At 40.3% G+C, this 27,724-nt stretch overlaps 2 protein-coding genes and 2 non-coding genes across 4 annotated transcripts in view; 2 read left to right on the plus strand and 2 right to left on the minus strand.

The window, feature by feature from the left end:
* Window positions 1-39: 39 nt before the first annotated feature.
* Window positions 40-27,724, plus strand: part of S6KL (S6 Kinase Like) — a 36,267-nt gene continuing 8,582 nt past the window's right edge. Inside the window, exons 1-7 of the mRNA XM_066739508.1 lie at window positions 40-372; window positions 465-568; window positions 634-901; window positions 982-1,066; window positions 1,130-1,237; window positions 1,309-1,467; window positions 1,554-1,642. Coding sequence (XP_066595605.1) covers window positions 319-372; window positions 465-568; window positions 634-901; window positions 982-1,066; window positions 1,130-1,237; window positions 1,309-1,467; window positions 1,554-1,642 — 867 coding nt within the window. The 5' untranslated portion in view covers window positions 40-318. The remainder of the gene's footprint in view (window positions 373-464; window positions 569-633; window positions 902-981; window positions 1,067-1,129; window positions 1,238-1,308; window positions 1,468-1,553; window positions 1,643-27,724) is intronic.
* TRNAW-CCA (transfer RNA tryptophan (anticodon CCA)) lies at window positions 1,820-1,891 on the plus strand. Its single transcript has one exon. It is a non-coding gene; the product is annotated as a tRNA-Trp (tRNA).
* TRNAN-GUU (transfer RNA asparagine (anticodon GUU)) lies at window positions 2,291-2,364 on the minus strand. The gene has a single exon. It is a non-coding gene; the product is annotated as a tRNA-Asn (tRNA).
* On the minus strand, window positions 3,348-8,847 carry LOC136780913 (neurofilament heavy polypeptide-like). The gene is made up of 3 exons (XM_066739507.1): window positions 8,562-8,847; window positions 5,729-6,254; window positions 3,348-5,647 (listed from the first exon to the last, which is right to left on the minus strand). Exons 2-3 carry the CDS (start codon window positions 6,239-6,241, stop codon window positions 4,427-4,429), a joined length of 1,734 nt encoding a protein of 577 aa, XP_066595604.1. The 5' UTR covers window positions 6,242-6,254; window positions 8,562-8,847; the 3' UTR covers window positions 3,348-4,426.

Here is a 27,724-nt window from a genome sequence, read left to right on the forward strand (position 1 = left end):
TTTTAAGGCATTCAGCAGCATTATTTTGACATTTCAATTTCAAAGTCAGAATGTTTGGTTATGTTAGCAATGTAGATTTTTCAGTGCATTTCAAGATTATTATTCGATTGATACTTTATTCATTTAGTCACTCTATCATAATGTAAATCTAAAACTTTATTTAGAAGTATCATTAGCTAAAGCGTTTATCGTATTGTTTAAAAGATGATACTATTAATTTATAATAATAACATCTAATTTATATTATGTACTCCACCCTCTTATCTTCCTCTGCATACTATTTGTACTGAAAGTTGGAATAAAATAAAAGTTTGACGAATGGGTAATCTAAATAATAAAAAAAAATACACTAACAACAGGTATCCAAGTCAGGTAATTAGATATTATCTATAATTTTATTCCTGAATGATTTATAGCTACATTATTAAAGCAAATAAATTAATTTGCATTTAACGTTTTTCCAGTATAGTCTAAGTGATTTGATTGGGGGAAGTTGTATTGGATCAACGACATTAACCAATGTCTATAATGAAGAAATTAAGCCATGGCCACGATTTATGCCAAGAAGGCAAAACAAATTCATTTAGTTTTGCAACTTCTAATAACATCTTTATAGTATAATTATATTTTTAGTTGGAGCGAAGGAACTCTACAACAATCTCTGGATGCATCCAAAACTGCATGGCCAATTGCCCAATCCGAAGCAATTTTTTTACCAGAATTTCCTTTGAAGGAAACTCCTTTAAGAACAGATTATATCTTTTTGGATATTATTTCAAGAGGAGCATACGGCAGAGTTTACAAGGTTATAAAGCAAGATACTAAACAGGCATATGCTTTAAAAGTCATTAGTAAAGCGAAAATTGTGGAAGAAAATGCTGTAGCACAAGCAAAACAAGAGGTATATCAAAAAATAGTAACAATTTAGAAACACATTCTCCAATTAATTTATAATAAAAACCTTTTATTCTGTAAAAAAAGGTAGCCATTCAAAGGGTTGTTGGTCATCACCCTTTTATACTTAATTCTTTAAACCGATGGCAGGGCAGGAAAACTCTTTATATTTGTAAGTAAGAAAAATGTTAATAAAGGGTATACATTGCTTAAATAAAATTGTGATATGTTTCAGTAACCGAGTATATTGGAAGTGGGGAATTATTTTCTCTACTTGAGGAGAATGGAATTTTAACCGAAGACGTAGTTAAAATTTATGTTGCTGAAATCGCTTTGGCAATTGGTAATATTTATACATTAAACCGAGGATGTACTGCTCGTACCAATACAATATTGCAATATTTCTAATTTTAGATTTCCTGCACAATGCTGGAATAGTACATAGAGATTTGAAAGCTTCTAATGTACTTCTTGATAACGATGGTCATGCTGTTATCATAGATTTTGGTCTAGCTAAATGGCTTCACTACACCGAGAGAACAAATACATTTTGTGGTACACCAGAATACATGGGTAATAATTGAAAATAGTATTTATGCGCGTGAATAAATATTGTACGACGTATCTATTTCGAATTTAATGCTTTATTCAAATTTTAGCTCCAGAAATTTTGAAGGGAGAGTACTATGGGCAAGAAGTGGATTGGTGGGCTCTAGGTGTATTAATGTGCCTTCTTCTTACAAATCAGGTATGCACATTGATAATGTTCTCTCAAATTTAAAAAGGAAAATTGAAAATTGAAAATTGAATGTAGAGAAGCTCTTGTTATACGAATTTATTAAAATAAACGTTCCAATTTTAATGTAAAATATGAATTGGAAACGGTATTTACTTGTAATTGGTTTGTAAGCTAACGCTGTCAAGTGACTCCGTGGCGCAACGGTAGCGCGTCTGACTCCAGATCAGAAGGTTGCGTGTTCAAATCACGTCGGGGTCAAGGGTATTTTTTTCCTTTTTCTTTTGGTCTCCTTACATTTTTACGACTAAACATTTGAATTGTTTTATCACTATTTAAATGCTCCAATTTAAATTAGATACCTTTTTAAAATACCTTTTAATAAGAAAATTTTAAAATCATATCTGAAACTATCTACATTGTCGTCAATAATATAAGTAATAAAAAATGAATAATTTCCTTCCAATATTTTTTTTACTATAAAATTGTATTAAAAAGGGTTTTTGTATTAATTACTGACTTTTTTCTATTTGAGAAGAGTATCTTGAATTAAGCATTAATATTTAAATTATATTATCTTGTCGGATCTTTGTGCTGTGATACATGAAGTATATGAATGCCGTTTGAAATTTGTGATTAAAAAAAAAGTGAAAAAAGAAACGCCCCCGGGTGGGCTCGAACCACCAACCTTTCGGTTAACAGCCGAACGCGCTAGCCGATTGCGCCACGGAGGCAATTTGTTGTTTCTTTTCTGAAGTGCACTTATATAACCACTCTACATCAGTGCAAAGATAGTAATAATAAATTCAAAGCTTAAACACATTTTATACAAATCAATCTTACCATAAATGACCCTATGTAATTCAAAGATTGGAAGAAACTATGACGACGAGCATATCAGCCGCTGTATCGTATAAAATATATTGGCGCTGCGTACCTCCAATTCTTAAGATTAAAAATTAGTGTGTTAAAAATTAGCGTTTTGATATTATTACTGCCTTGGCAGAATCAATAAGACGTTTTTTCTGCGATATGTGGCCGATGAATAAGAACACTGTCGAATGAGCTGCGTGTAGAGGCGTCCCTTGTGCGTATTCACATTGATAAATTCCTGAACTGTCGACGATATAATGACGATTCAGAGGAGGCATGGATGAGGAGCACGTGGCATGATCTATATTTATACTATAAAATACGAAACGGTCAATAAGAGATTTTTATAACCTCTTGGAATTTGGCTCTTTGGCGCACAAGTATAATTTCAAAAAAATATCTTTACAGTAAAATCTTAGATAATGTGAGAAAATGGTATATAGAACCCAGCTAATAAAAGTAACAACTTTTTGCAATCTCGTCCGATCGATCCTTCTCGATTTGATCAAAAGTCCTTGGTATAAAAAAATTCTCATGTTATTTCTGAAAAGTATATTTTCAGCGTGATTATAAATTAAAGAAAATTTTTTCTGAAAATTCGTGCAATTGCGGATAACATGATTCGCAGTAATTTAACTGAAAGATTTATAGCCTGATTCTCTCCCGGTCCAAGACTGATAAGAACATTAAACAAGATCTTTATGAATGGGACATTGATAAACATAGCTTGTACAGAGGCAAGACCGTACATGAAATCCAGTATGTTTTGTAGCGCACATTGGCTTTATTCTCCTAAGACAGAAGAAGAGGGTCTGTGGTGTGATTGTATCGTAGCGTTGAGAGGTGATAGTAATAATAATTATTATTATTATAACGATGATGATATCAATAATACAAATAATAATATTAATAATAATAGTGGTATTGGTACTAAACGTAATAATAATAATAATAATAATAATAATAATGACACGTATCCTAGAGAAGACAGAGTCGAAGAGCTACTAGCTAATTCATCAGGATGGGTGTATGCGAGTGATCCTTGGGGACACTTTGCACGTCGAGTACCTCGGAGAAAAGGAATGGATCGTACACAAGGATGATGAAAATAGGAAGAGTGTAAGGTGAAAGATCGGGAGGGGCTGAAGAGTTTCGTCCAGGTGGACGAGTGGCTCGAGTCCACCGGAACAAAAGGGAAAGAGGAGCGCAGTCTCCGTTTACGGTCAGGGTGGCTACGTTTCCCAACTGTCTCTCCAGAGGACTCTCGGCACTCGAGAGAGAGCGAGCTCCGTTGGAACGGTGACCTCGTCAGGCACTGCGCGTGGTCATCCTGGCCCTCAAAGCTAGACGTTTTGGAATAGCAGTAGCGCTGCGCGGAACATGGACTCTGTTTCATGGTCTCCGTTCAGCGAGCTCTCAATTTGACACACGTACCCACAGGGGGCAACCCCGGCATATATAAAAATAATAAGTGCCCGGGATCCAAGGACCATCCTTCGTCGCTGGCTCTCGTCTCAATAACGAGGATTGCCACCTTTTAGTAAAATGCGTTGTGCATTAATGAGCGCGAGCAAAGCGTGTGAGATGTGTGTGTGTGTGTATGTGTTTTTAGACGGCGGAGGGGAAGGGGTGGGAAGTATATAATTGACGACCAGTATCACACGCACAGTCATTCGTACCGATATCACACATTCGCTCGTGGTCTTTTGCCGCGCTATACGTCCCACTCGCTCTGTCCTTGAAGCGTTCCGTCAGCTTTGAGGAAGAGCCGGTGCGGACGTTAGCGTCGCGGAGGGAGCATGGTCTCTTTAGCGCTGTGGCAGCCCTGTCGATCCTTATGCCCCACAGCTGTCGCAGAGACTCCTTCTTTTTACCACGCTTCTTGCTCCCCTGTGATGACGAGGACGATGACGATGTCCTAAACTAGTGCAGACTACGCCGACGACGCTGCTCCTTTACCTCCTGCGGCTGAGGAAGGGGTTCCGGCTTCGTTTCGGTATTCACCGCCTTCGACTCTTTCTCCTCGGACGATTTCTCCTCCTCGCTGCTGCTCTTGGCTTCCTTCTTCTTCTCCTCCTTCTTCACCTCCTTCTTCCCTTTCTCCTCCTCCTCCTCCTCCTCCTCCTCCTCCTCCGATTTCTCCGATTTCTCTAATGATTTCTCTTCAGATTTATCCTCCTCCGACGAGGACTCCCCCGAGCGTTCTTTCGGCTCCTTCACCGCGTCTTTCGCCTTTTCCTCCGGTACCACCAGTTTGCCCTGCGGCTGCTGAGGCTCGTCCCGTTTCACAGGACTCTCGCTTATTTCGGACTTGGTTTGCTGCAGCAATGGCTTCTCATCCTTTTTCGCATCCTCGGTAGCCGCCGAGATCTTTTTCTCTTCGACCTTCAAAGGACTCTCGGCTGGTACCACTGGCTCCTCCATCGCAGGCTTAATTTTTTCACTCTTCTCGCTCTTCTCTGGTAATTTAGCTCCCTCTTTTTTCTCCTCCAATGGTTTCTTCTCTTCGACCTTTTTCTCACCTTCGGAAGCAGCCCCCCGTGTCACTCGGTCGTCCTGTGGCTTCTTCTCCTCGACCGGAACTTTCTTAGCCTCGATCGTCTCCTCGGCAATTTCTGATTTTACCGAAACCTTTGGCTTTTCCTCGCTATCGATGCTCGCTGCTCCTGCCGTTGCTATTGCTGCTGGTGCTGGCACTGGCGCTGGTTCTGGTGCTGCTGCTGCTTCCTTCCTAGCCCGCTCCTCCGTTTCCTTGTTCTCCGGCTTCTTGGCTATTTCGGAAACCACCGGACCATCCTGGACAGGCTTCTTCTCCACGGATTTCGCAGCTTCCTCAGCCTCCCGCGTCACACGGTCTGGTTTATCCTCGGTCTTATCCTTCTCCTCGATCAACGGCTTCTTTTCTTCAGCAGCCTGCACTGCATCCTCGATCTTCTTCACTTGCTCCACCACCTCTGGCTTCTTCTCCTCCACCTTCTTTTCACCCTCAGCCGGCAGTTTCTCCTCTTTTGCTTTCTTCTCCTCAGGTTTCTTCTCCTCCTTTACCTCCTTCGCTTCCTCGGCACTCTCCTTCTTCTCCTCCTCCGCGGCTGATTTCGTCCCCACTCGACTGTGACTCTTAGCTTCGGCAGATGAAGCTTCCTCCTGAAAAGCACCGAGCTTCAAAAATTATACATATCATTCGAAGGTTATTTTATTAAACAAATTTCTCGGCTAATTTTATACCTTTTGCTGGATCGGGTCAGCGATCGTTTGAGGACTCTGCTCCTGGGGCACCGATTTTACAGCTGGTTGCACCTCCGAAGCAGCTGTCTTCAGCTTCTCCTCGTCCTTCTTCTCGGCTTCCGGCAGGATCTTCTCGGGAAGTTTGTCAGCTACCTTGGCGATCTCCTGCGGAGATTCGGCGATCTGTTCGGGAAGAGCTTCGGCTTTCTTCGCCAAGCTTTCTTCCTTTTTAGCCTCAACCGGGCTCGGCTGCTCTTTCGGCTCCTCCACTGGTTGGGCCTGACTCCTCAGTGCAGGAATCTCGGCTTCCTTTGCAACTGGCTTCGATTCGCTCGGTGTTGGCTGCGCAGCCTCGATCTTTGCTGGCTCAACTTCCGGAATCTTTGGCTCTTCCGCCACTGCAGATTTTTCCAAGGGCACCACTGACAATGGAACTTCCTGGCTGTGGTCCGCAACTGGCATGGCTAACGCAACGCCCAACATGCACAACATGCTTACCACCAGAACCTTCATCTTTCCTGCGCCTCTGAAAAATTCCGAAAAACCAATCGTTTATCGTACAACGCTCAAACTCTTCGACAATACAATGTTTACTCGAATATTTAACAATTACGTCATTGCATGCAAATGTTTGTGCGATTAACCGATATAATTGACGTGTGTACGTATCTCGACGAATTGTTACGAAACCTTTCATCCTCTTCTCTCTGAACAGATTTTCGATCATCGAGGAACGATTGTGGAATCGAGAGCGGATTGTGGGGAGAGGTGCGGATTGCTAGAAGGAGAGGATGAAAATCTTCCTAATCGATATTGGGATCGTTTCGATAAGGATTTTTGGAATTTTGGGCAAGGTCGAGGTTGGACGATGGTGAGAGAATTGTAGGTGGCTAGGGATGAAATAGAGAGTTTTACAAGTGGAGTATCGGGTAATTGGCGGTGGCCTCGCAATCTTTTAGTTAGCGAAGCGGACGTGAATGAATGGATATGAAGGGAAGGGTAGGATAGAGGACGTGTATGTGAATGAAGAGTCGGAGGATTGAGTCGATGCAAGATCGAGAGCCGCCAGCAGCGAGTTGTCCGTCGAGGGCTGTAGGACCAAGCAGGAAGAAGAGGAAAACGTTGACATTGGACCTAATGCATTGAACAAGGCTAGCGTTATCCAACTAATGACACGCACGCACTCACACACACATACACACAGGATATGCTTATATCCCCTCTCCTCTTTTCACTACCGCTACTCTCTACACGTTATATCCCGCTCGTTCTAATCTCTATCCCTGTCACGCGTTTTCCTTTGTCTCCGGAATGGTTCATTCACAATCGTGCAAGAAGAAAAACTTGTAATCTCCTGTGTAACCCAGCAGCTATCTTTATGGCAGCAAAAGCAAGAGGGTTAAGGTTGTGAAACGTGACGCGATACCTGGGGATACAGCAGTGTTATATATATATATATATATATATATATATATATATATATATAATATCACTTGGACTCTCTGCTTTCAGTATTATGTATTTATTTACATCCCCCAGATCAATGTAATCACAGTTACAAAATTTGTCATTTTTCGCTCAAACCGAGCAATCATTAAAATTTCTCCCGCGCACGGAATTAATTTGAAAGTGAAATTATTTAAAAAGGATTTAACGCGAGCGGTGTTTGTGTACATGAATGACGAGGTTGCGAGCCTGATTAATTATTGTAACGATTATCGAATGACGCGATTGTTGACTCTAGCGACGGGAGTGGTAATGATGTGCAAACAGGAAACTATAATAAATAAGACGATATGATTTAGAGCCAGGTAATCTGGCAATAATGCTGCGAGGAGACTCTCGAAAGAAATTAAATCGGGGGGAGGAAATGCCTCGAAAGATGACTCCTATTACCTCATCAAGATCATCAGTATGGGAATAATGATGGTACGAAGCTTACAAAGAAGAAGCGAGTAATCGACCAAATGGTCCGTAGTGTCACGAACACAATATACTTTTTGTCAGCTCCCTTCTTTCTTCTGCTTGTACATTGGGTTATAATAATACAGCTATCAAACCTATTAACACCCCCGAAGCAGAAAGACTAAATATAATTGTACATTATTTATCATTAGGTTTCAGATACAACCTGTTTGCGCACCCTCTGCAAGAAAAACAGTAGAAATGACTTTGAATAATTCTGGGGAAATAATTTCGTTGGATCGGCAAGCTGCTGCTAATTGAGTTTGGTTAGGCGGGGATGAGAATAATGAAACTTGCGCAAATCGTATACTTGGTTGAGAAAGCATAGCTCGCGAAAATTACACGAATCTCCTGGCGTTTCTCAGCTCAATTCTCGAACCTAGGGCCGATTAGCAGTCCCCAACGAAAGCTCTTTATGAAAATTCTTACAATCTCGAGGAACGATTATCTCGTAGCGAACCTTGTAGCGATAATCAGCATGGAGAGTCTCAAGAAAATTGCAGCTTTCTATATGTATGTGCAATGCGACTAACCGCCAACCGTTTTCAACTCCTTCGAACGATAGTTTGGATTAAAAGCAGGGATTCGTCGTGAAAGTATCGCAAGAGAGAGAGAGAGAGAGAGAGAGAGAGAGAGAGAGAGAGAGAGAGAGAGAGAGAGAGAGAGAGAGAGAGTTTTAAAGCTATGGATATAGAAAATAATGGAAATTTTTGGTAAAATCAATTGGTGCGTGTTATTTTCAGCCTTCCAATAAGACGATTAATTTGGAGAAGGGAGAAGCGAGTGAGGTCGTGTTATCGAGTCTCGCGAGAGTTTATATAGGAATGGGATGAATCTGAGATTTATCATAGAAGAGAGAGGTACTCACGTTTCGATTGGTCGAGAGAGAGAGAGAGAGAGGGAGAGAAGAATCGGCAAGCGACAAAGTAGTCGTGTCGCCTAGCTCGTGCGATCCGTCGATAGTTTCTCGTTGAGGGTGTTCTCGCGCAGGGCTGGCGCGTCAACTTCCTTGGCGACGAGATAAAAGGTGTCGAGCCGGTAAAACGAGCAGCGTTCGAGGAGGAGACTGACCCGTGGGTGTCTCGTATTTTTACGCGCGCGTGCGATTCCACCGAGAAGCAAGGACCGTGGCGATCGGGATGAAGGTTGGGTCGTGTGTCGAGATGGAATGGTCGGGGCCCCGCTTATATAGTCGGCCGATCCGATGCCGTGGCGGGCCGCGGGCCGCGGGGACTCCCCAATGCCTCCCCCCCCCCCCCCCCCCCCACCCTCCTCTCCCCGCCGTGCACACGCAGACCCCAAAGCACATATAGCTACCTATATATACCTACCTAGCAAACCGAGCAACCTTCCTCCTCTCATCCTTTGCTCTTGTGTGCGTGTGTGCTTTCCTCCTCTATACTCCCCCTTTCCCCTTTTCTTCTTTCTTCCTCTCTCATAATCCTTCATTCTCTTTCTGCTTCTAAACATGGATATATACCCAGCTCAGAGACGAATTTGCTCTCTTCCTCCTATATCCTATACTCTCATTCAGCGTTATACCAAACGACAATCTTCTTCTTCTTCTCCTTCTTCTGTTTCTACTTCTAAAGATGGATATATCTAGCTGCGACCGACGCGAGATTGTTTCTTTATTTTACTCGTTTATATTTTCCTCCTATCCCAGTCTCACAAAACGTTACATCCAAGAAACTTTTTCTTCTTCTTCTTCTCCCTCTTCTTCAGCAATGATATCCCGTCTTTTACTATACTAATACCATATACACTTTCTTCCATTTCATTAAAATTCTACCACCAAGCCGAGATATCCTGCAGCAAGACACGTTGGATGGAGCTTTCGAGACCGTCGCTCTTTGTCCCCAACCTCCCCTGCTACTCTCTCGGTCCCCTCCATATCTCATTTTCACTCTTCCATCGCTTACAACATTTTCTCTTTTTTCTCCTTCTTCTACATTCCACCACCACCTCCCCCCCCCCCCCCCACTCCCTCCCTATACTGCCCAGCTTCTGCCTCACATCCCTCGCTCCTATCTTATCATGGCGAGGCCCTCCATTTTTCTCCTCTCGCTTACAACACACTTTTATTTTCTACATCGCAATTTCGATGGATTCTCCCCTAGTGGGGAATAAATTTCTCGCGAGCCATGGCTGCATATATCTTGGAGAATCTCCACTCGAGCACTGCATTTGTTTTCAAGCACACTGGCGTGTATCGAGTCGTAATGCGAAATCGAGCAGTCGTGATTCATCGATCAGTGATATAATTAGAGGCTCTATTGGTAACCTTGAAACTAATCGATAGAGGAGCGATATACTTTGATAAGACTCGAGCCGCATAATCCAATGAGTTGGAGAAAAGTACATCGAGCCAATAAGGTTTTTCTGAAAACCTGGTCTTTTGTTATTTTTCAATGGGTCTATATATATATATATATACCGTTGGACGATTTATTCGAGTTTTTCGACGATCCTCGACGCGACTCTCGAACAACAAGCGCTATACTGTAGCATTCATCGCATCGCGTGGATCATTCTAAGCATTCTCATAAAAATTGATAATTATACTTAATTATTCTGGAGGTTTGAATCTCTTATGCATGATTATAAACGTTATACGTGCGGATGGTACATTGACTATGAAGAAAATTTGGAAACTCTCGCGAGCAAAATGCAAACATGTTGTTATACTGTATTTCTTATTCTATTATTTTTATTTCTAAGCAATTTTCTATTTATGCAGATTTTTCTCTAGTAGGCACAAGTGATTTGTAGGTCGTGGAAATATAGGAAGTTGGGGTTGAATGATGGGACATTCGTAATTTCCGACGGTATATAAAAAGAGGAGGTATTCGTGGACTGTCAAATTGTCAGGCAGGTCACGAGCAGAGTGTCAACGCGAGTTGGCAGGCACAGGCAGGCAAGTAAATTGCAACGGCGGTGGCAGCTTCATCGTCTTCATTGCCGTGACTCATCCTGCGATCTCTCGTACACACGCGCACACACGAGCGCGCGCGTTCGTGTTCACTGCCAACCACCGGCCTATACGTCATCGCGTGTGCCTTGCATTATGCAAATATCTGCCACATTTTGCAAATCTTTGCGCTTGTCCCTAACGAATTATTATTATTATTATAACCATCTTCCTACTCGCTCTGCAAGTATTTACATTTGGACCAATTCGAGTATCCCTCCTGTATTAGAAAATATTTCTTTCTATATATATATATATATATAGCTTAATATTATATCGAAAATCTCAAATGCATAAACTTGCGCAATAATACGGCTATTTTAAGCATTATTTTTAATAACATAAGACAGGAAGACCTTTCGATTGGTCTATATACACATGTGCAGTGTATACCTATCTGCAGCAATAATTACGGCCTCGTTTGAAGCGGTTAAACTGGTTGTCCTGGATTTGTAATTATGACAGCCAAATAACACTTGCGAGCTTTTTGTACATCGACGCGTTCTTCGAGATCAATGAAGATATTTGTAATCCTTAAATCGAGAATTATGTAATCCGATGGAGGAGAGCGTTTCATATCGTTCTCGATAGACTCCAAAAATGGTGTTAAAACGGTCGAGGTAATAGGTGTACGTGCTACGTAATTAACGTAAAGTTTGCAATGGCCAAAATAATTCGGTGCTTCCACATCGACCAGCATTTTTTCACTTTTCGGTACAGACTCTCTAATTAAACTGTTTTACACACCTTTCATATAACTTGCAATTTAAATTTCTACATTTCCCAGAGAATTTTATCGGCGCATTATTATTGGACGCAAGTTGAAGAATATTGTTGAAGATAAATGCAACCCTTGCAATGTTATTCAGCAATATTTTGTCACGAGAGAGTCGTTGTGACCGTTGATAATAAAATAAGCAACATTGTATTGGGAAAAATGAAATTTATCGGATTGTCAGCAGTTTCAAGGATTGCGAAATTTGGCGAGACGGGAATGGAGGGAGCAGTAGACCCTCGAACCGTTGGCAAATGATCAAAATCGACACTTTTCTTCGGCATCGATTTTCAAGCACGTCAGGGGATGCTCCTCCTATAGCTGCGGCCTCTTCCTCCTGTCAGCGGAACATCTGCTTTACAGCCAGTAATTCTCCACCGTTATGTACCGTTATGGATGCATATCTGCCATGCGCATGAAAAAAATTCTTTTCTATTCACAAACCACGAAATCTATCTCGCAAAGCAACACTCGAATGATGAGAAGAATAGCTATCATCTCGCGAATGAATCCTCGTTCCGCCTTAAATTATTACATCTATGCATCGCTTCTCTTTCAATACATATAGATTGTATATCAATTTTACTCTATTTCAGCGAGTACATAAATCTGAGGAATAATCTGGCAAGAGCATACATTTTCCTAGCTCTCGTGCGCGATCGAACGTAACATTGCAGGAATACATCATCGTCACCGGTACGCTTTGCATCACTAATAGCTGCGGTGAATATATAGCAATAGAAAGAGAAGCTTTCTCTTCAATTATTTCCCACATTCGAGCGACTTTTATATTAACAAATTAATCTATATAGATATGTAGATATATATGCATAACGTCTAACGTGATCGATCAACCAAATTACATCATGCAAACTGTTTTCTGTTCTTTCGCATATATTTCCAAGAGCTCCGACACGATATCTGGTTTCCTGAGAATAATTAGCAGAGTGTAGCTATTTGCTTAATGATTGTCTAATTAGTGCAAAGTGAAAAAAAGTGGGAAAATTTTCACAGTTTACGTTATCATTATCTTTGTACGTATAGCGTTTCTCATTGAAATTGACATTTCAAAAGTTGGTCGTGCGAGGATTTCATTGTAAGCGAATCTCTCTGCTTCATTTTGGACTAAACGCTGGATGAATGTAATGCAAATTATTGCCGCGAAGATCGTATAATGATGGCAGCGTATAAGAGAAATTTTGTTCCGTTTATTACCTTGGCGCATCGGACGTAGGAACTCGGCTGGCTAAAGGTCATTCTCGGTTGAAGCGACGATGAATTATAATGTAAGGACAGCGCACGCTGGACACGCGTGCTCTGACCGTCCGCGCCGCCCGGCCGGATGATACGCGCGGCTTTGTATCAGAAAAATATTTGCCATCTTACACTTTATGCTGTGCCGAACACGTGCATGCAGCAGCGGTGAGCGGGGCAATCGCGCGCGCCCGCGCGTTCCGAGCAAACAGTCAAATAAGTAATACAATCATCAACATTTCAACCTTAATTCCTTATGGCCCGACATTTCTTCCCCCAAATTTGCCACAATACAATCTCTCTCTCCCTATAGGTATACGTGTTTAAACTATACCATAATTCACACGAAAGAGATGCTGATACAATAGCGAAACGTCTCTCACGAACAAAACTGAAAGTTTTTACCATCGAATATGGAGAGATTTGTTTCCCCCCCCCGCATTTTGCACATTTCTACGCAATTGACATTGGTGTACTGCACACTGCGAAAGAAAATTGTTTCGTTGAAATAAATGTTGCTGCGAATACGTTCATTGGACACGCGTAAGCATATACTTGGTCCCGAGATGAATATTTATTTGAAATTAATAATTATTTACTCCATGTTGATCAGTTTAATTTAAGCGATTAAATTTATCTTTCATTGGATCAATAAGTAAAGCCATGCAAGTATTATACTTTTTTCAATGGACGTATATGTATATCGTCAAGAATATTTACATGTGTGAATGAAATAATTTTAATGCTCTTCTTAGCGCGCCTGTATATATATATATATATATATATGCACCTTCTCGCTGCTTTTTTCTGCAGGAAAGTAAAGTTTGATCGAAAGGAATGAAGCCTTTTCCAGTCAGGAAGAATCGCGTCTAGCGGAAAAACACAAGCTGGCCGCTATTCTCATTGCCTTTCGTTTAGTTGGCATTGCACTTGAATTTGCCGAGAAAAAAGAATGATATAATAAAGCTTGGCGCGGAGTACAAATGGTCGCGTGTATTAGGGGGGGATCGTGTAATGCTTCACATTCGTGACTGCAGTAAAGTCCCGCGTTCATGTATAGGATCATCTCCTCTGTCCGCGTCCCATAAGTCATTTCCGCGAGGACTACGACATTATCCTTGTCCCTATTTGGCCTTTTAAATAGGATATGTGCTCGTAATCTCGAAGCAGTCCGTCCTTCGAATATATATATTCCCATGGTTTGCACGGAAAATTAAAGTGATCCATGCACGCGTGCGATTGGTCGGTGCGTGCGAGTATAGCTGCAAGCGTATATATAGGCGCCACTCTGTGTGCAGGCTGTATCATGAAAGGCGCACCCCGCAGAGATGGAACATAAAAATTCATTTATCTCCGTAAATATAAGAGATATTCATTTTTTGTACAGCACATATTTGATTGGAAATACAAAGAAGCTTGAAAAATGTCACGTACAAAAAATGAATATCTCTTATACTTACAGAGATAAATGAATTCTTATGTTTCACCGTACAATCTCATTAATAAACCGAAATATCCTACGAGGCTCGTATGTACATGCGCGTATACATACATGAGCTATATATAAAATAACAATTGCAATGTTTAAATTGTACAATTTTAAAGAGACATTTATATTTATTGATTCTAGATAGGAATTTGCAAAGAATTTCTTTCTTTGTGCGGATTCCTCTAAGTGAATTTAATATTTGGTGGTACTCTATCTGTTTTCGTGAGATTCCCTATTTGGCAACAAGTTATGCAAGGTTCCAACGAGAGATTCGAGAGAAGACATGCACACATGCGCGATAAAGCGAGACAACAACAGCTGGTACGACTCGTTCCTTTTCCTCGTTCGACACTTGGACGTTCATCCCCGAACGATCGACTATTGGCACATTTCTCATGTTTCACAGTCGACTTAATCCTGGCAAGGACACTGCTACTGTTGTTTCCTTACATAAATATGGATAATTGATTATTTTGCAAAAACTTGTTGATCATTTTCCAAGGAATACCTATACACTTATCTCTGCTTTATATTGCCAGATTTTCTTTCATCCAAATCAATCTACGTGCAGGTTTCTGCATAAAGCGAGGACGTAACGTATTTCTGTTAATTGGACGTGTAATTGGTCTTTGAAAATTTTATCGATAGATTTTTACCCATTTTAATTATTCTCCTGACTTACGAGGGGATGACTCACTCTGCTCGTGAATCCATAAAATATCTGAAGAACAATGAGCAGAACGAGAAGTAGTTGCAGTAGTTATTGTAAAAGATCTAATAGGTCCATATATTTAGCGTTGAGAAACGACAATGTTCTTTTGTTCATTACTTGTAGAAATTATCATTAGTTTTCTTACACCTTTTCCACTATCGAACGATAATGAATTTAACCTTGAGTTTCGATGAAACGCTTCGCTTCGGGAATAAATCAGTCGCTATATATATAAAAAAGGTATTTTATTGCTCAAGCTATTTTGAATAGTTTTAGTCAATAGCGTTTTCATTGAAAATTACTTTTCAATCTTTCGTCGGTGTTATTTGAATTCACTACGTTCTAATGACTTGTATAAATACTTGTTATTTCAGGCAATCAATCTTGACACGGTAAACCCATGGACTTCTTCCAGTAAATCTCCAGAATTTTTCGCAATTTTTAACTAATAATACAGCTGGAGCAATGATCACATATTTTCTTAATTTAGTCATTAATCATTTCTAGCACCATGTAAAAAAAGAAACGCTATACCCGACTCTCGGTATGCAATCTGAACTTATTCTGATTTATGTCGGACATTTGCCTAAGCTCCTTAATTTATGCCACTCTCCTGGCATAATTTGCTTTTATATTTTATCAGCAGAGGGGGGGGGGGGGGGGGGGTGGGGGAGAGGGAGGACGAACGGCTTAGGATCTCGACCCTATATGGAATGTGTCAAGAGTTTTACCACACTAACTTTTCACATCGTACGAAATAATTGAAAAACACTCTTTGCCTATAGGTGTATACCAATATGCTACACAATTCTTCTTAACATTAAAAAATGTTAAATCTTTGTTGTTTATAATTGACCTATTGAATGTTGATGAATTTAAAAGCTGATAGTTGGATCGAGGCACAGGTTACAGTCGAAGGATATTTAAGAGAGTGCGATATAAAAATACATTTTATAAGCTCGTTGGTGGAATTAAAAGGAAATGGATGTAGCTGGTGTGTGGTTTTGAAGAAGAAATTAATGCCCCTGCAATATGAGATTAGTTTTGGGACACGAGGAATAGAGGAAAGGGATGAGAGGAAACATACGAAGAGGGAACACGAAGGGAGTCTCTGACGCGCTGGTTTAGGCAGGTCCAGTCGACCTTGACTACTCTCCTTCTAATTTTATCCAAACTGGATCCGGTTTTCGAGCCGATGAATATACTCGAGTCTGCTGCAATCAGAGTTGCAACGCAAATCCTGTAAACTATATATACATATATGTATATATATTTTTTTTTTCTTCACAAACCACAACTTATTGATTATCCTTGACATAATATTCTTTCCGATTCTTATTATAAATTTCTTAAAAAAAGAAAAAATATTTAAGAAAAAGGCCTTCTGTCTATACAAATTTAATATTAGTAAATTACAATTTAAAGCTTTTGGAGGGAAAGTGTAACGGGGCTAAAATTGTTCGTTGAGTCTGTTACGACGAGTGTGGTATATGTATAACTACTTAGTCTTTAATTAAACCATGGAAAATCATTCGGGGGAGCCAAAACTCTCCGTTTTCTTACATGTTTTTCAACTTGTTCCGTTACGTGGCAAAATAAAGATTTCTTCCAAAATGAGGTATAGAAACTATTGAGTTAAGTAATGAAGTGCCTGGTCAAACTTGATTCTCCTTCGGAGCCACTGTCCTTTTTATGGTTTCCTCCGATCACCAAAGTCTCGTAAAATATCCAGAAATATCTTTCAGTCCGTACTTTTTTCTCACTCGAATTATTACGTGGTATATATATAATAAAGAAAATAATCTCATAAGAGAACAACGACCCTTCTGGCCTCCCGTCCGAGTCCTCGCGTCATTCAATACAGAAGCGTGGATCTTTGAATTTTTAATGGAGCAAAAGGATTGCAAAATTTATTATCTAGTAGCATCTTAAATCACCCAAGATTATTATATAGTTATCCGATGTAGTTAAACGCAAAAGTGTAATATTTCTGGCTGGTTAAATGTTCTTTCTATAATTTTTTCGTATAGCATCGAGACGAACGTTTCTGGAATGTTCAAAGTTATCAAGAGTGAACTAATGTACGCGACCAGAAATCCATAATTCCTTTCGGGCATGTGTATATGTATATAGGTTTGTGACAGGGCTCTCTCTCTCTCTCTCTCTCTCTCTTGTCTTTATAGCAGGGGGCAGAGTAGACGAAAAAATGGCAATTTTTTTTCTAGATTATTCCCTTTAAAGAGAGAGAGAAAGGGGGGGGGTGGCTCGCAAATCGTAGCCGTGCAATGTACATCGTGCACCGTGCATTATACGGTATTACAGCGCGAATCGTGTAACGTTATGATTATCTCCAAGGAGCCCAAGGTCTCTATCTTCTCATCCTCGCTGCGCGTACGTAATTGTTCTTTGGCGTTTGACGCGCGCGCGAACCTTTGCCATTCTTCGTCTCGTTCCTATTTTTTCACCTTCAACGACCATCGACGAGAAGAAAAATATCCACAATTCTGGTCTAATTTAATATTTCTCTTTGATATTTTACTTTTTATGCTCGACTGGTGCATATGGCGTTAATAGTTGTACAATATCGAGTACTGTGATTTGAAGAGTCTGGGAGAGGTGGATGAAGACGAGGATGAAAAAGTGGAGGGAGGATAAGAAGAAGAAGAAGAAGAAGAAGGAGAAGAAGAGGGTCGGCTCTGAGTTGGAATCGAGCGAGGATATACTAAGGCTAAGTTAGGATGAGGATAGCAGCGATTATCTTAACGATCCCCTATAGCAAAACCTGAACGGCAACCAGTTCCGGCCCCCTTCCTTATCCCACCGTTCCTCGACATGTAGCACTTGCACATGTTGCGCCGATCCTCCATCCTCCAGCAAAACGCGAATGCACGTTCGTTCCCGGCAACCTGCACAACTCTCAGTTGAAAATATATAGCTATGCCTAATCGGCCCTCCCTCCCGGCCCTCAACCTCCCTCTCACACACATTTCCCCATTTCCCCATTTCCATTATCTTTCTTTCTACGATGAGACTCGAGCTTCTTCTCGACATTTCTCAAATCTCTTACTCATCGCTTTTATGGAACTCGAAACGATAACGACCTACCAGATATCCTCCAAGAAGAATTCCATCAATGAAAATATAGTTATCTTTTGCGCGAAGAGCCTCTTCGTTTTCTCCATATTCTTCAAGAATTTTCCACGCTTCAGAGAATCAGACTCTAGTTGAAACGAATTTCGATCAGTCTATGTTGAGAGAGGAAACTGCTGAAAATCTCCAACTACTTGATCGTATTGAACCGTACGATACGTTCCGTGAAAGCTATAATGACACGTATGTACGCGCGATTATGATTACAACAGTGTGTGTGTGTGTACATCTATGTGCAGGATACTTGTCGGTGACCTTAAAATTAACAAGACAATATTCGCGATGCGAATACTTTGTTACATTACCTATACATGTGCCTCCTCGAGATAGGTTCTCAGCTGTTAACGACCGGTCAACACACCTCTCCGACCTCGTAGAAACGCGCGTCACTTGGAGCGATGAATCAGAATCGATTAAAGTGTGAAATATTTGCATCGCGTCGACTTAACCGATCACGCGACCACCAATCTACTGTCCTCGTGCGATTTTCCTCTATTTTTTTCTCTCTCTTTCTTTTCTGTAAAATTCAAATGCAACTGGAAATGTGAGAGAATTTGGGTTTGAGCGAGATGGGGAAAAAGCTATGGAGAGGAATTGGAAAGCGTTGGAGAGAGAGAGAGAGAGAGAGAGAGAGCTGCAAGGCCGAGAAGGTGGTTGTGTCGGTAGTTGGGAGCAGGTCGTAAGCCGCTGTGTAACGCGTTACACGAATATATTACAGGTATTATCCCTATTACAAGAACATTACGAATTATAGGTGCGGGCGACCTCGAGAAAGGACTTATCGTTAAAACAACTTATTCCACTTGTTATCATTTCTCTCTTCGACTTTTATTTGTCTTTTGCCTATCCCCCAAATTATACTTTTAACTTTTTATTTTTCCTACTTTACTTTCTAACATTTCTTTCCCTCCCACAATGAAAAAAAAAAAAAAAAAAAAAAAAAAAAAACAGGAAAACCTTCATTCTCTTGCCCACTCTTCTCGACCACCTTATCGTTTTGAAATATTCTTTTCTCGCGTATTTGTCCTCATCGCTATAGGCTGATCATTATAGTGTCTTTCCTCTTCTCTATTGTATAAATGCAGTACTCAACCACAAAGAGAGAATGGAAAATGCTATAAAATTCTCTGCTCCCACTCAATCATCCGAACAAGTTGTCTCAGTTGGTGTTAGAGTCGACACCTGGGCCAGCTTAACTTTTCACTCGATTAAAGTCGATCTAGGGACGAGGAGGTTGCTCATACCGTGTGTGTGTGCGCGCGCGCGAGCACAAGTTGACGCGTTGCAATAGCATATATGCAGGGGGAAGGGGCTTAGGCGTTTGAAATGTCCATTCGACATCCACATGTAGGCGCGCGCGCGACCTCGTCGTTAATGTATACACGCAAGCTTTTCTTCCCTCTCTCTCTCTCTCTCTCTCTCTCTCTCTCTGTCTAAACTAAGCGGTGACAGGTGCAGGACTAGCGGGGAAAGGCAGGGATCTCGTTCGGGAAAGGCCAAGCACATCGTGCCCGGTACATCGTGATACACGCCGGAATTTCAACGCACCGCGAATGATCTCGTTTCGTCGCGCACGACCTTAACTAAACCGGTCGCGGAGATTGATTCGCATGGACAGTCTGCCTTTAACTCATCCTCCATTACGCTGCAAACTTCCAGTTATCCTATCTTCATACCCTGAAATCAACAATCCACTCCGACCTCGTTCGACTTTTGACCCTGGCTACCACTTGCCATCTCCTATATTCTCGACCCGAATCGCTCGTAACGCAAGAATTGAAACTATCCCCCCTCTTGTCTCTCGGGCAGAACCATCGTCCTCTTCTTTACTCGTTTTGCGCGTTTTTCTTTTGTCACGTGGAAAATATTCGGTAGACGAGCAAAAGAGAAGTTATGGTGTGACAGTGAAATTTTGTGGGAGTGGTCGACCTTCGCGAATCCTGGGAGGATCGATCAACTTGAACTTTTTTCTGTCGATCCGTTTGACTATTTGAAAATCAGACCTTGAGGATGAGGCTGGTCCTCGTTGTTAATCAAACTAAAGAGAATTATCATTGACCTTGGCTAGGCTTCGAAATTAAATTACGACTTTGAAAATAAAGTATAAATGTAAATTTTACGATTTTGTTTTTCACTCGAATCACCTTTTTTCGAGTGTAGTGACATTTTAATAGCTGCTCGCGATGCTCGTTTCGACACAGATTCTATAAAGATTGTTTTGTTAATTATTGGAGATTTTTGGCACATATAATGAAAACCTAATTGATGTTGCGCTGTGTCGAGGAGAGTATGCTTGAATGATTGAGCGATTTGGCGAATCACGCGGAGTGCCAAGGCTGACCCTGCGAGGGCGTTTGGCTTTCGTTCGGCGTTCGAGGCGTCTGTGGCTCTAGCTGTCATCAGCCGATGACCTTTACGGGTCGGGTCGTTCATTCTGAAACCGACAGATACATGGACGGATTTTGACGAGGAAAGCAAAAGGTATGCTGATCACGCAACGGACAAGGCTCCGTTTTATGTACAATCTGTGTGTACCTATATATATATATATATATATATATATGTATATGTACAGCTACCTCTATGCATACCTTTACATACGCGAGAGAGAATTAATAGCCCTGATAACTCATTTCTACTTTGATCCTAGTCGACGTGACGCCTACTTCTATTATGAACAAGAAATTATAACCAGTCCTTGGATCAAAATTATATATTAATTTTTTTTAACTCTCTTCTTAGAATTATTGTAAATCTTCTTTGAAATAATAAATCGTACACTGTGTTGTGGCTATATTTATCATTTTAAATAATATAAAATTGAATGATACACAGAGAGTGTATAAATTATTTTACTGACAATTAGTAAGAGTCATAGGTACCTATGCATTGTTGGATCATTATGTGTGTTTTCTTGTCTCCCGAGGCCCATAAAAGGACAGGGTCTTTCTCATTGTGTCGTGAGGGGGAAAAAGGGACGAAAGGCGATCGGTGCAATGTTATCGTTTCAACTCTAGTGCTAGGCGGGGCCTGCTCGATGGAATAGTACTCGACAGATTAGAGAGAGCCTCTAAACACTCAAGAGGATCTCTTCCATTCGAAATTCAGAAAAATACGAATAAATTTTATCCTCCAAGAAATTTCCAAGTTTTTTCCTATAAATCTTATCGAGTCGTTGATTAAAGGGATTTTAAATTATAATTTATTATAATTTTCGTGATACTGTTATGGAGATATAAAATTACTTCCGGATTTCAATTATTCTTGCATGGATTATCTAATCGATCGACTATAGATATCTGAATTCTTTGTGCTGCCTAGTGACATAAAATTATACTAAACGATTAAGGTGGCACATTTTCAATGTATCTCTCGAAAAAACAACGTTTTAACAGCTGCCATACATGCTACGAAAATTTATTGACACATTAAACTCTTAAGAGAGTGAGATACGATTGAAACTGTATAAGTAGAAACGAATAAAATTTTACGTTTTCTAGCTTAATATTAGCGATAAACTACCAAATCTAACAAAGCCAGCAACGTTCTCCTTGAAAAGATATTGTTTGGAAATATAAAGTTATGGAATTATAAGCAAAATAATTAGTTAAATATATATGGTATATGCCAATTGTTAATGCAATGTTTAGCAGGAGTATAATAAATTTATGCAATTATAAAATTAGACGCCCATCGTTTGATATAATTCTTCAATGAAAATTCAGTAAGCATTCATGGAAGTAGGAAACGCGCGCGCTCTCTGTCAAACAGTGACTTGGGTCATCGATGTAGCTTCATGTTTCGTAGATATGAGCTTTGCTTTCGTTGTACTATATTCATCTCAGATAGTTAAGTAATATTTCGTGCACACAATCCTCGTGCACAATGACTTTGACAAAGGACGACGAAGCTTTCTGACGATAAGTGAAAATTCCAATCATTGAGAGAATCTATCGCGTTCCTTTCTAAATTTACCATTCGAAAAACAGTAGAGGTATTTTATCATAGATGAGATAGAGGGGGAAAATCTACCATGCGGTAAGTAAATCTGGCTCTTCTATGTATATATATTCACAATATCCATGCATGTGTCCTAAACTGTTAATGTTCCATGAGAAAATAATTTTATCAGAGGTTATGCATTAATAAAAATATATCTATCAATTAAATGTGAAATAAGAGAGTGTGGGAGGAATATAATTAAAATCATCAAGATGAGTGAATCACTCACAAATTTCATAATTCATAGCTCTGCTCAACATTGGCACTTTCTTAAACTAAAATTAACGTTCAAGTTGTTTACACAATGAAGCTTTTATAATGAACTGGTGTGCTAAATCGTCACCACCTGGCATGTCTGACGCATTACATACGATTAGTGATTCTATTCTGATTGGCAAAATATACAATAACACTATTTACACTAGAAAATATTAAGAGTTGTTTAAACTTGAATCATCGGATCGAGACTAAGCATGTAACGTATAATTTTTCCTATATGTACTAAATGTATATATTTTCATTATACAACAATTTTCTTAAGACCAATTTAGATGTGCTAGGTCTCATCGTAATTAATATTATAAACACGAAACTGTGTTATATATATACTTATATATATAATTTTTATGAATAAATAAGTAAGCTATATACGCGTTTCTATTTACATAGAGTTTTGCACGATAAACCGTTAATTACTTGATATTCGATATTCTGAATTAACCAACTCTGGTTTATCTACTTCTCTTCCTTGTTCTCTCCAAGTGATAACTGTAAAACGTCTGGAAGACCGATCAATATCTTTGTTCGATCAACGTTTTTCGTCCTGTCCAGACTCAAACATATAGACAACATATAAATCCTATTAATCTCATATGTTTTTCTCCCGTGTGTTTATATAAATTTATCTATATACCATGCAAACATCTTCGATCTTGAGGCTACAGTAAACTCTATACCTATGTTTGTGAAAATAACTCGAGTTATTTTCACAAACATTAACGTATACAATTTTCAATCGTCTCCTCCTTAAAAATTTCTTTCAAACAAATTACTGTTACCTTGCCAATTGTTAAATTTTATCAAAGACATTTGACAAAGTTTATTTATCGTGGTACGAATCTGTTGAGAAGCTGATGGCTAAGCGTTGACGTTAAATTGTGTAATGAGTCTGATCGAGGTAGCGACAGAGCCGCTATAGAGAGTTATTTAGCAATTGTGTCAGTTTTTAGACGATCGATGAGTGTAGAGAAAGGAGCGAGAGATCTGTCGCGAAGAAGAAAATTTGTGTGTTTAAGGGAAGAAGAGTGGGCGGGGGGGGGGGGGGGAGGGGAATCCCTTCTCCCTAATCTCAGAGATAGTTTTGTTCTCTCTGGAAATTTTTTATCACGCTTCATCGACGGGTCGTACACTGCATGTGAATAACTAAGGCGACAATAAAGTAACGAATGCCGCAGGAATATCACGATAATCTGTCGAATGATGGATAATGATCGGGGCGGCTGCCTTTCACGCCTGCCGGCCCACCCCGTCACTCCGCCACCCCTATCATTATTCAATTGAATTCAATGCTACGCTCTGCCCATTAGAGAATTGACTTCGAGAACTTTCTTTCGGTCATCCGTCTCGTCGAGCACACCAACAGACATTTACTTCCGTCGCGTTCACCTCGCGGAATCTCTCTCTCTCTCGCTCTCTTTCTCTCTCGATCCCTCTTATCACGTTCTCTCTGTTAATTCATCCTTCTAAAAATCAGCAACGAATAAAAAATTTGTTTATTCTTTTTTATTCCATTTTAAATTAATAATCTGCCGTGTGAAATTATATTGGTTTACAGTGAGAGCAATAATATTTCTTTGTTCAATCGCAGAGTGAAATATTCGGTGGAATTGAAGGAAAATTTTGTTTGCGATAGAGAAGCGAAATATTTTCTTGTGATTTTAGGCAAATTTTTTCTCAATTTGTAAAATATAATGACGAAATCAATGTAACAGTATTTTCAGGTTTTGTAGTAAGAAAGATTTGTAATGCATGTATGCAAATGCTTCAAATTTCTATAGAGATTGGTAAGATATCAATCAATAATTCCATATTTTTTTGTCGTCTCTGTTTCACTGATAACGAGTAAATATAGTGGGTTTTTATGAGAATTATATAGGCTCTGACGTATTTAGTAGTGGATTAATCTAATTTACTGTGGCGTATAACACGTAGAGGACCACTAACATCTCACGCATATCCATGCACGTGTAACGACGTCACCTAATTGGTTAGAGGAACAAAATTATCTCACCAAGACCCTATGGAAAATTTTGAAACTATTGGCCATTATCAGTGACGAGTGACGATACGTGAAAATATAATAAGAATAGAAAAATATAGGAGAAATAAATCAAATAATAAAACTAAGTTATGCACAGATTTGGATATGTGTTTACCGCGTAAATTAAGTGTAATGTAGCGTTTGCGTTAAACGTTCGCATGGAGATGAATTCTCACATGTATGGTTATAAATGGTAATTGTTACACTGGAACTTTCCCAGTGATCTCCTATCAGATTCAGGTCGTTCCACGTCTAAGAGTTTCGTGCATGGGTAATCGTGAAAGAACGGTGCGTGAGAGGGCGTATATAGAAGGACAAGGGGCTGAAGCCCCGATGCAAAAATCTAACGACAGTCCAGGACTCACGTATATACTTAGAAACATTTTTACACGTCTATGTAAGAAATTTCATAAGAAAGTTAAGAAGCTATACACTAAAAGAATAAAAGCAGATTTAGAATGAAAAGGTTTGAAGATGCGATAAATAAAATTAGAGAATATAAAGATGAAGATTGAAACAATGTAAAAAAGTTGGGAAAGAATTGAAAAAAGGAATAAAGGAGGAATGAATCGCGCTGCGTATATAAGAGGAAAGAGTAAGGTCGAAGAGAGAGAGAGAGAGAGAGAGAGAGAGAGAGAGAGAGAGATAAACATTCTGGAATCGTGCGAGAATCGCTAATTAGCAGAGCGTAGATTTAATGGAGCGTGGCAAATCGTTAACGGTTTATAAGCGTCCGGCTTAACCGGAAACTTGGACGCACGTCGATCTCAGGTACAAACAACCCAGACAAACTTATATACACAGATATTCATCTTAACCGTTTCCCCACGCATACAATAATATCCTAGCTTCCATTAATTCATATAAAATAATTAAAAGTAATTAATCTTTGTTCAAAGTTTTCATTAAACTAGCTTTTTTCACTCATCGACTCGATTGATCACGAGATGACGCTTCATAGATTCTGCTCCTGCAGCTAGAATTACGATTATCGTAGCGCGCGCGCGCGCGAGAGAGAGAGAGAGAGATCGATCTTGACAATTTTCTCAAATATAATGATCGCGGTAAAAAAGCTTGTTTACTCGATACTGACGCGACTTCTATTTTCAGAACGCTTTTGCTTTTTAAGACAAGTTTGCGTTAAATAGGCGTATACATATAGCCTGCGAGTGTTCTCCCAGCAGGGGAAAACGAGGCATGGGGGGGGGGGGGGGTGGTAAAGGGCAAAACCAGTTTATGCTAATGAAATTATAAATATGCATACTTGGAGAGCTAGAGAAGAAATTAGATAAAGAGGAGCTTTGCAGGAAGATCAACGGCCATGGATCATAATTATATAAGCTACGTTCTTATTATTGCTTATGTATATATATACTCTAGCTTCTCTCGATCAGTTTCTTCTTCTTTTTTTTCCAAAATTACTGACCAATCAATCGAGTAATCCTATACATCGAGGCACAAAAATATTGTCATTATTGTGGAGAACATTCATGATTTAGCAGTACGGGGGGAAGATATTGCTAGAGGAAAATATTTGCATGCAGAAGGAAGAGAGGGGTAAAATTTACGAGAGCGTCTATTTATATATATATATATATATATATATAATGAAAAGTATAAAGATTTCACGAGGATATACAAGAAGGTAGATGCGCGTTGGATTATTTTTGCGCAGAGGGATATATCTATATGGGTAATTTGAAAATTTAACAAGAATAGGAGTGTCGTTGATTCCCCAAGGGTTACAGTATCCCAGAGAGATTATATTATAATATTTAGTGGTGAAAGAGAGAAGCAAGTAACGATTGGTTTATGACGGTTGCTGGTGGAATCGCGAGCGAGCGAGCGAGCAGCGGGAGCTGGGAGTGCCGGTCGACCAAGAAATAAACAGGGAGAGGAAAAATAATAACGAGGCGCGCATCAGGATTAACGGGTGTGCTAGCACCAAGAACCTGGCGCCAGCCATTAAATTAGCTCCTTCGATCCACCATTTTTCCCATTGCTCCTCGTCTCTTATTTTCAACCCCCACCCCAACCAGCCAGAGAGCCCTCTCTCTACCTCGTGCGTGCGTCGACGCGCGGCGCGGCTCCATTTCAGCGTTTTTATCTTATTGAAAAAGAGACGCTTACATACAGTAACAGCATTTCTCATTTTTTCTTTACAATTTACTCGTGCAATTTTTATCGAGTGGTACGTAGCTGGTCCGAACCTCGCGTTTTATCAGTTTCGACATTTCCGCTCAATCGCAATATCGATCGATGCTCTCAATTGTTTTCTCTCGTTTTCTACGGAATTTTTCCTCCAAGATCTTGCAGGCCAAAGACAGCACGAAAGGGTTAAAGAAGTAAGGAACGATGTGGCGCGAGGCTGCGGCTATCCTCATCGCGAAGGTTTTCTTACGTCCCGATCCTCCTGCCTGGTGCATGCACAGGCACTACCCTGAAACATGGTGCTCCGCGCACTTTTTGCCATACAACCCGTTCAAGGGCGCGCGCATAATGCAATCCGCAGCCAACACACGTAACAATCGCTGCGACTGGATGCATGCTCACTGCCATATTTGGCCTGCGGCAACTCTCTCATTTAGCAACCCTCGCTCATCTCCAATCTCATCGCATCTCATCCCGCTGCATGCTTATATCCCTCGTGCTCGCGCGAGTCAAATTTATTTTTGCAATCGCGCAGCTTCGAATCTCTCTCTCTCTCTCTCTCTCTCTAAGCAGGAGGACAATACTATTGATAAGAGTTTTTCTCTCTGGGATAACGCGGTGATATTTCTTTGGCAAAAGTTAGGAATGAGGCTGCTGAAGATGCAAGAAAGGGCCGAAGCGAGAGAAAGTAAAATTTCTCTCTTCTGTATACGATCCGGAGCAATAACAGCCGCAGTTCTCATGCATGTACCAAGAAAGGGAGTCGAAGAAGAATCAACAAAATAAAGAGTGTAGTAGCAAAAGAGAGCAATGAAATGGCCCCATGGAAAAAAGTTGTTATCGATTTAACGAAGAATTTGTTTGCTTTTGTTTAAAATTAAATATATCGCGCACGTTCGCTTGAAATAATAATACAACATTGGATTTCTGCGAGCTCGAGTTGCGCCGTTCGTCCCAGGCGCCATTACCCGCGGCTCGCCTCCTTCTTCTTCCACTTGTTCCCCATCCTCTGCTTCACCTCCCTTTTCATCCTCCTCGGAGTTCCTCCTCAGACCGCGGCCAACACACGATCGGTACACGCTACGCTTCTATTTATATCCCGACGTGCCGGCGACGGTTTATATCGCTGCTGGAAACGTAAAAAGACCAGCCATCGGCTAATAAGACGATGAAAGATGCTCCGACACACCGGTGGCAACATCCCAGG

The sequence above is a fragment of the Prorops nasuta genome, unplaced genomic scaffold, assembly GCF_024137725.1.
Source record: "Prorops nasuta isolate Cenicafe-Biocafe unplaced genomic scaffold, Cenicafe_Pnas_1.2 PNAS00021, whole genome shotgun sequence".
Lineage (NCBI taxonomy): Eukaryota > Metazoa > Arthropoda > Insecta > Hymenoptera > Bethylidae > Prorops > Prorops nasuta.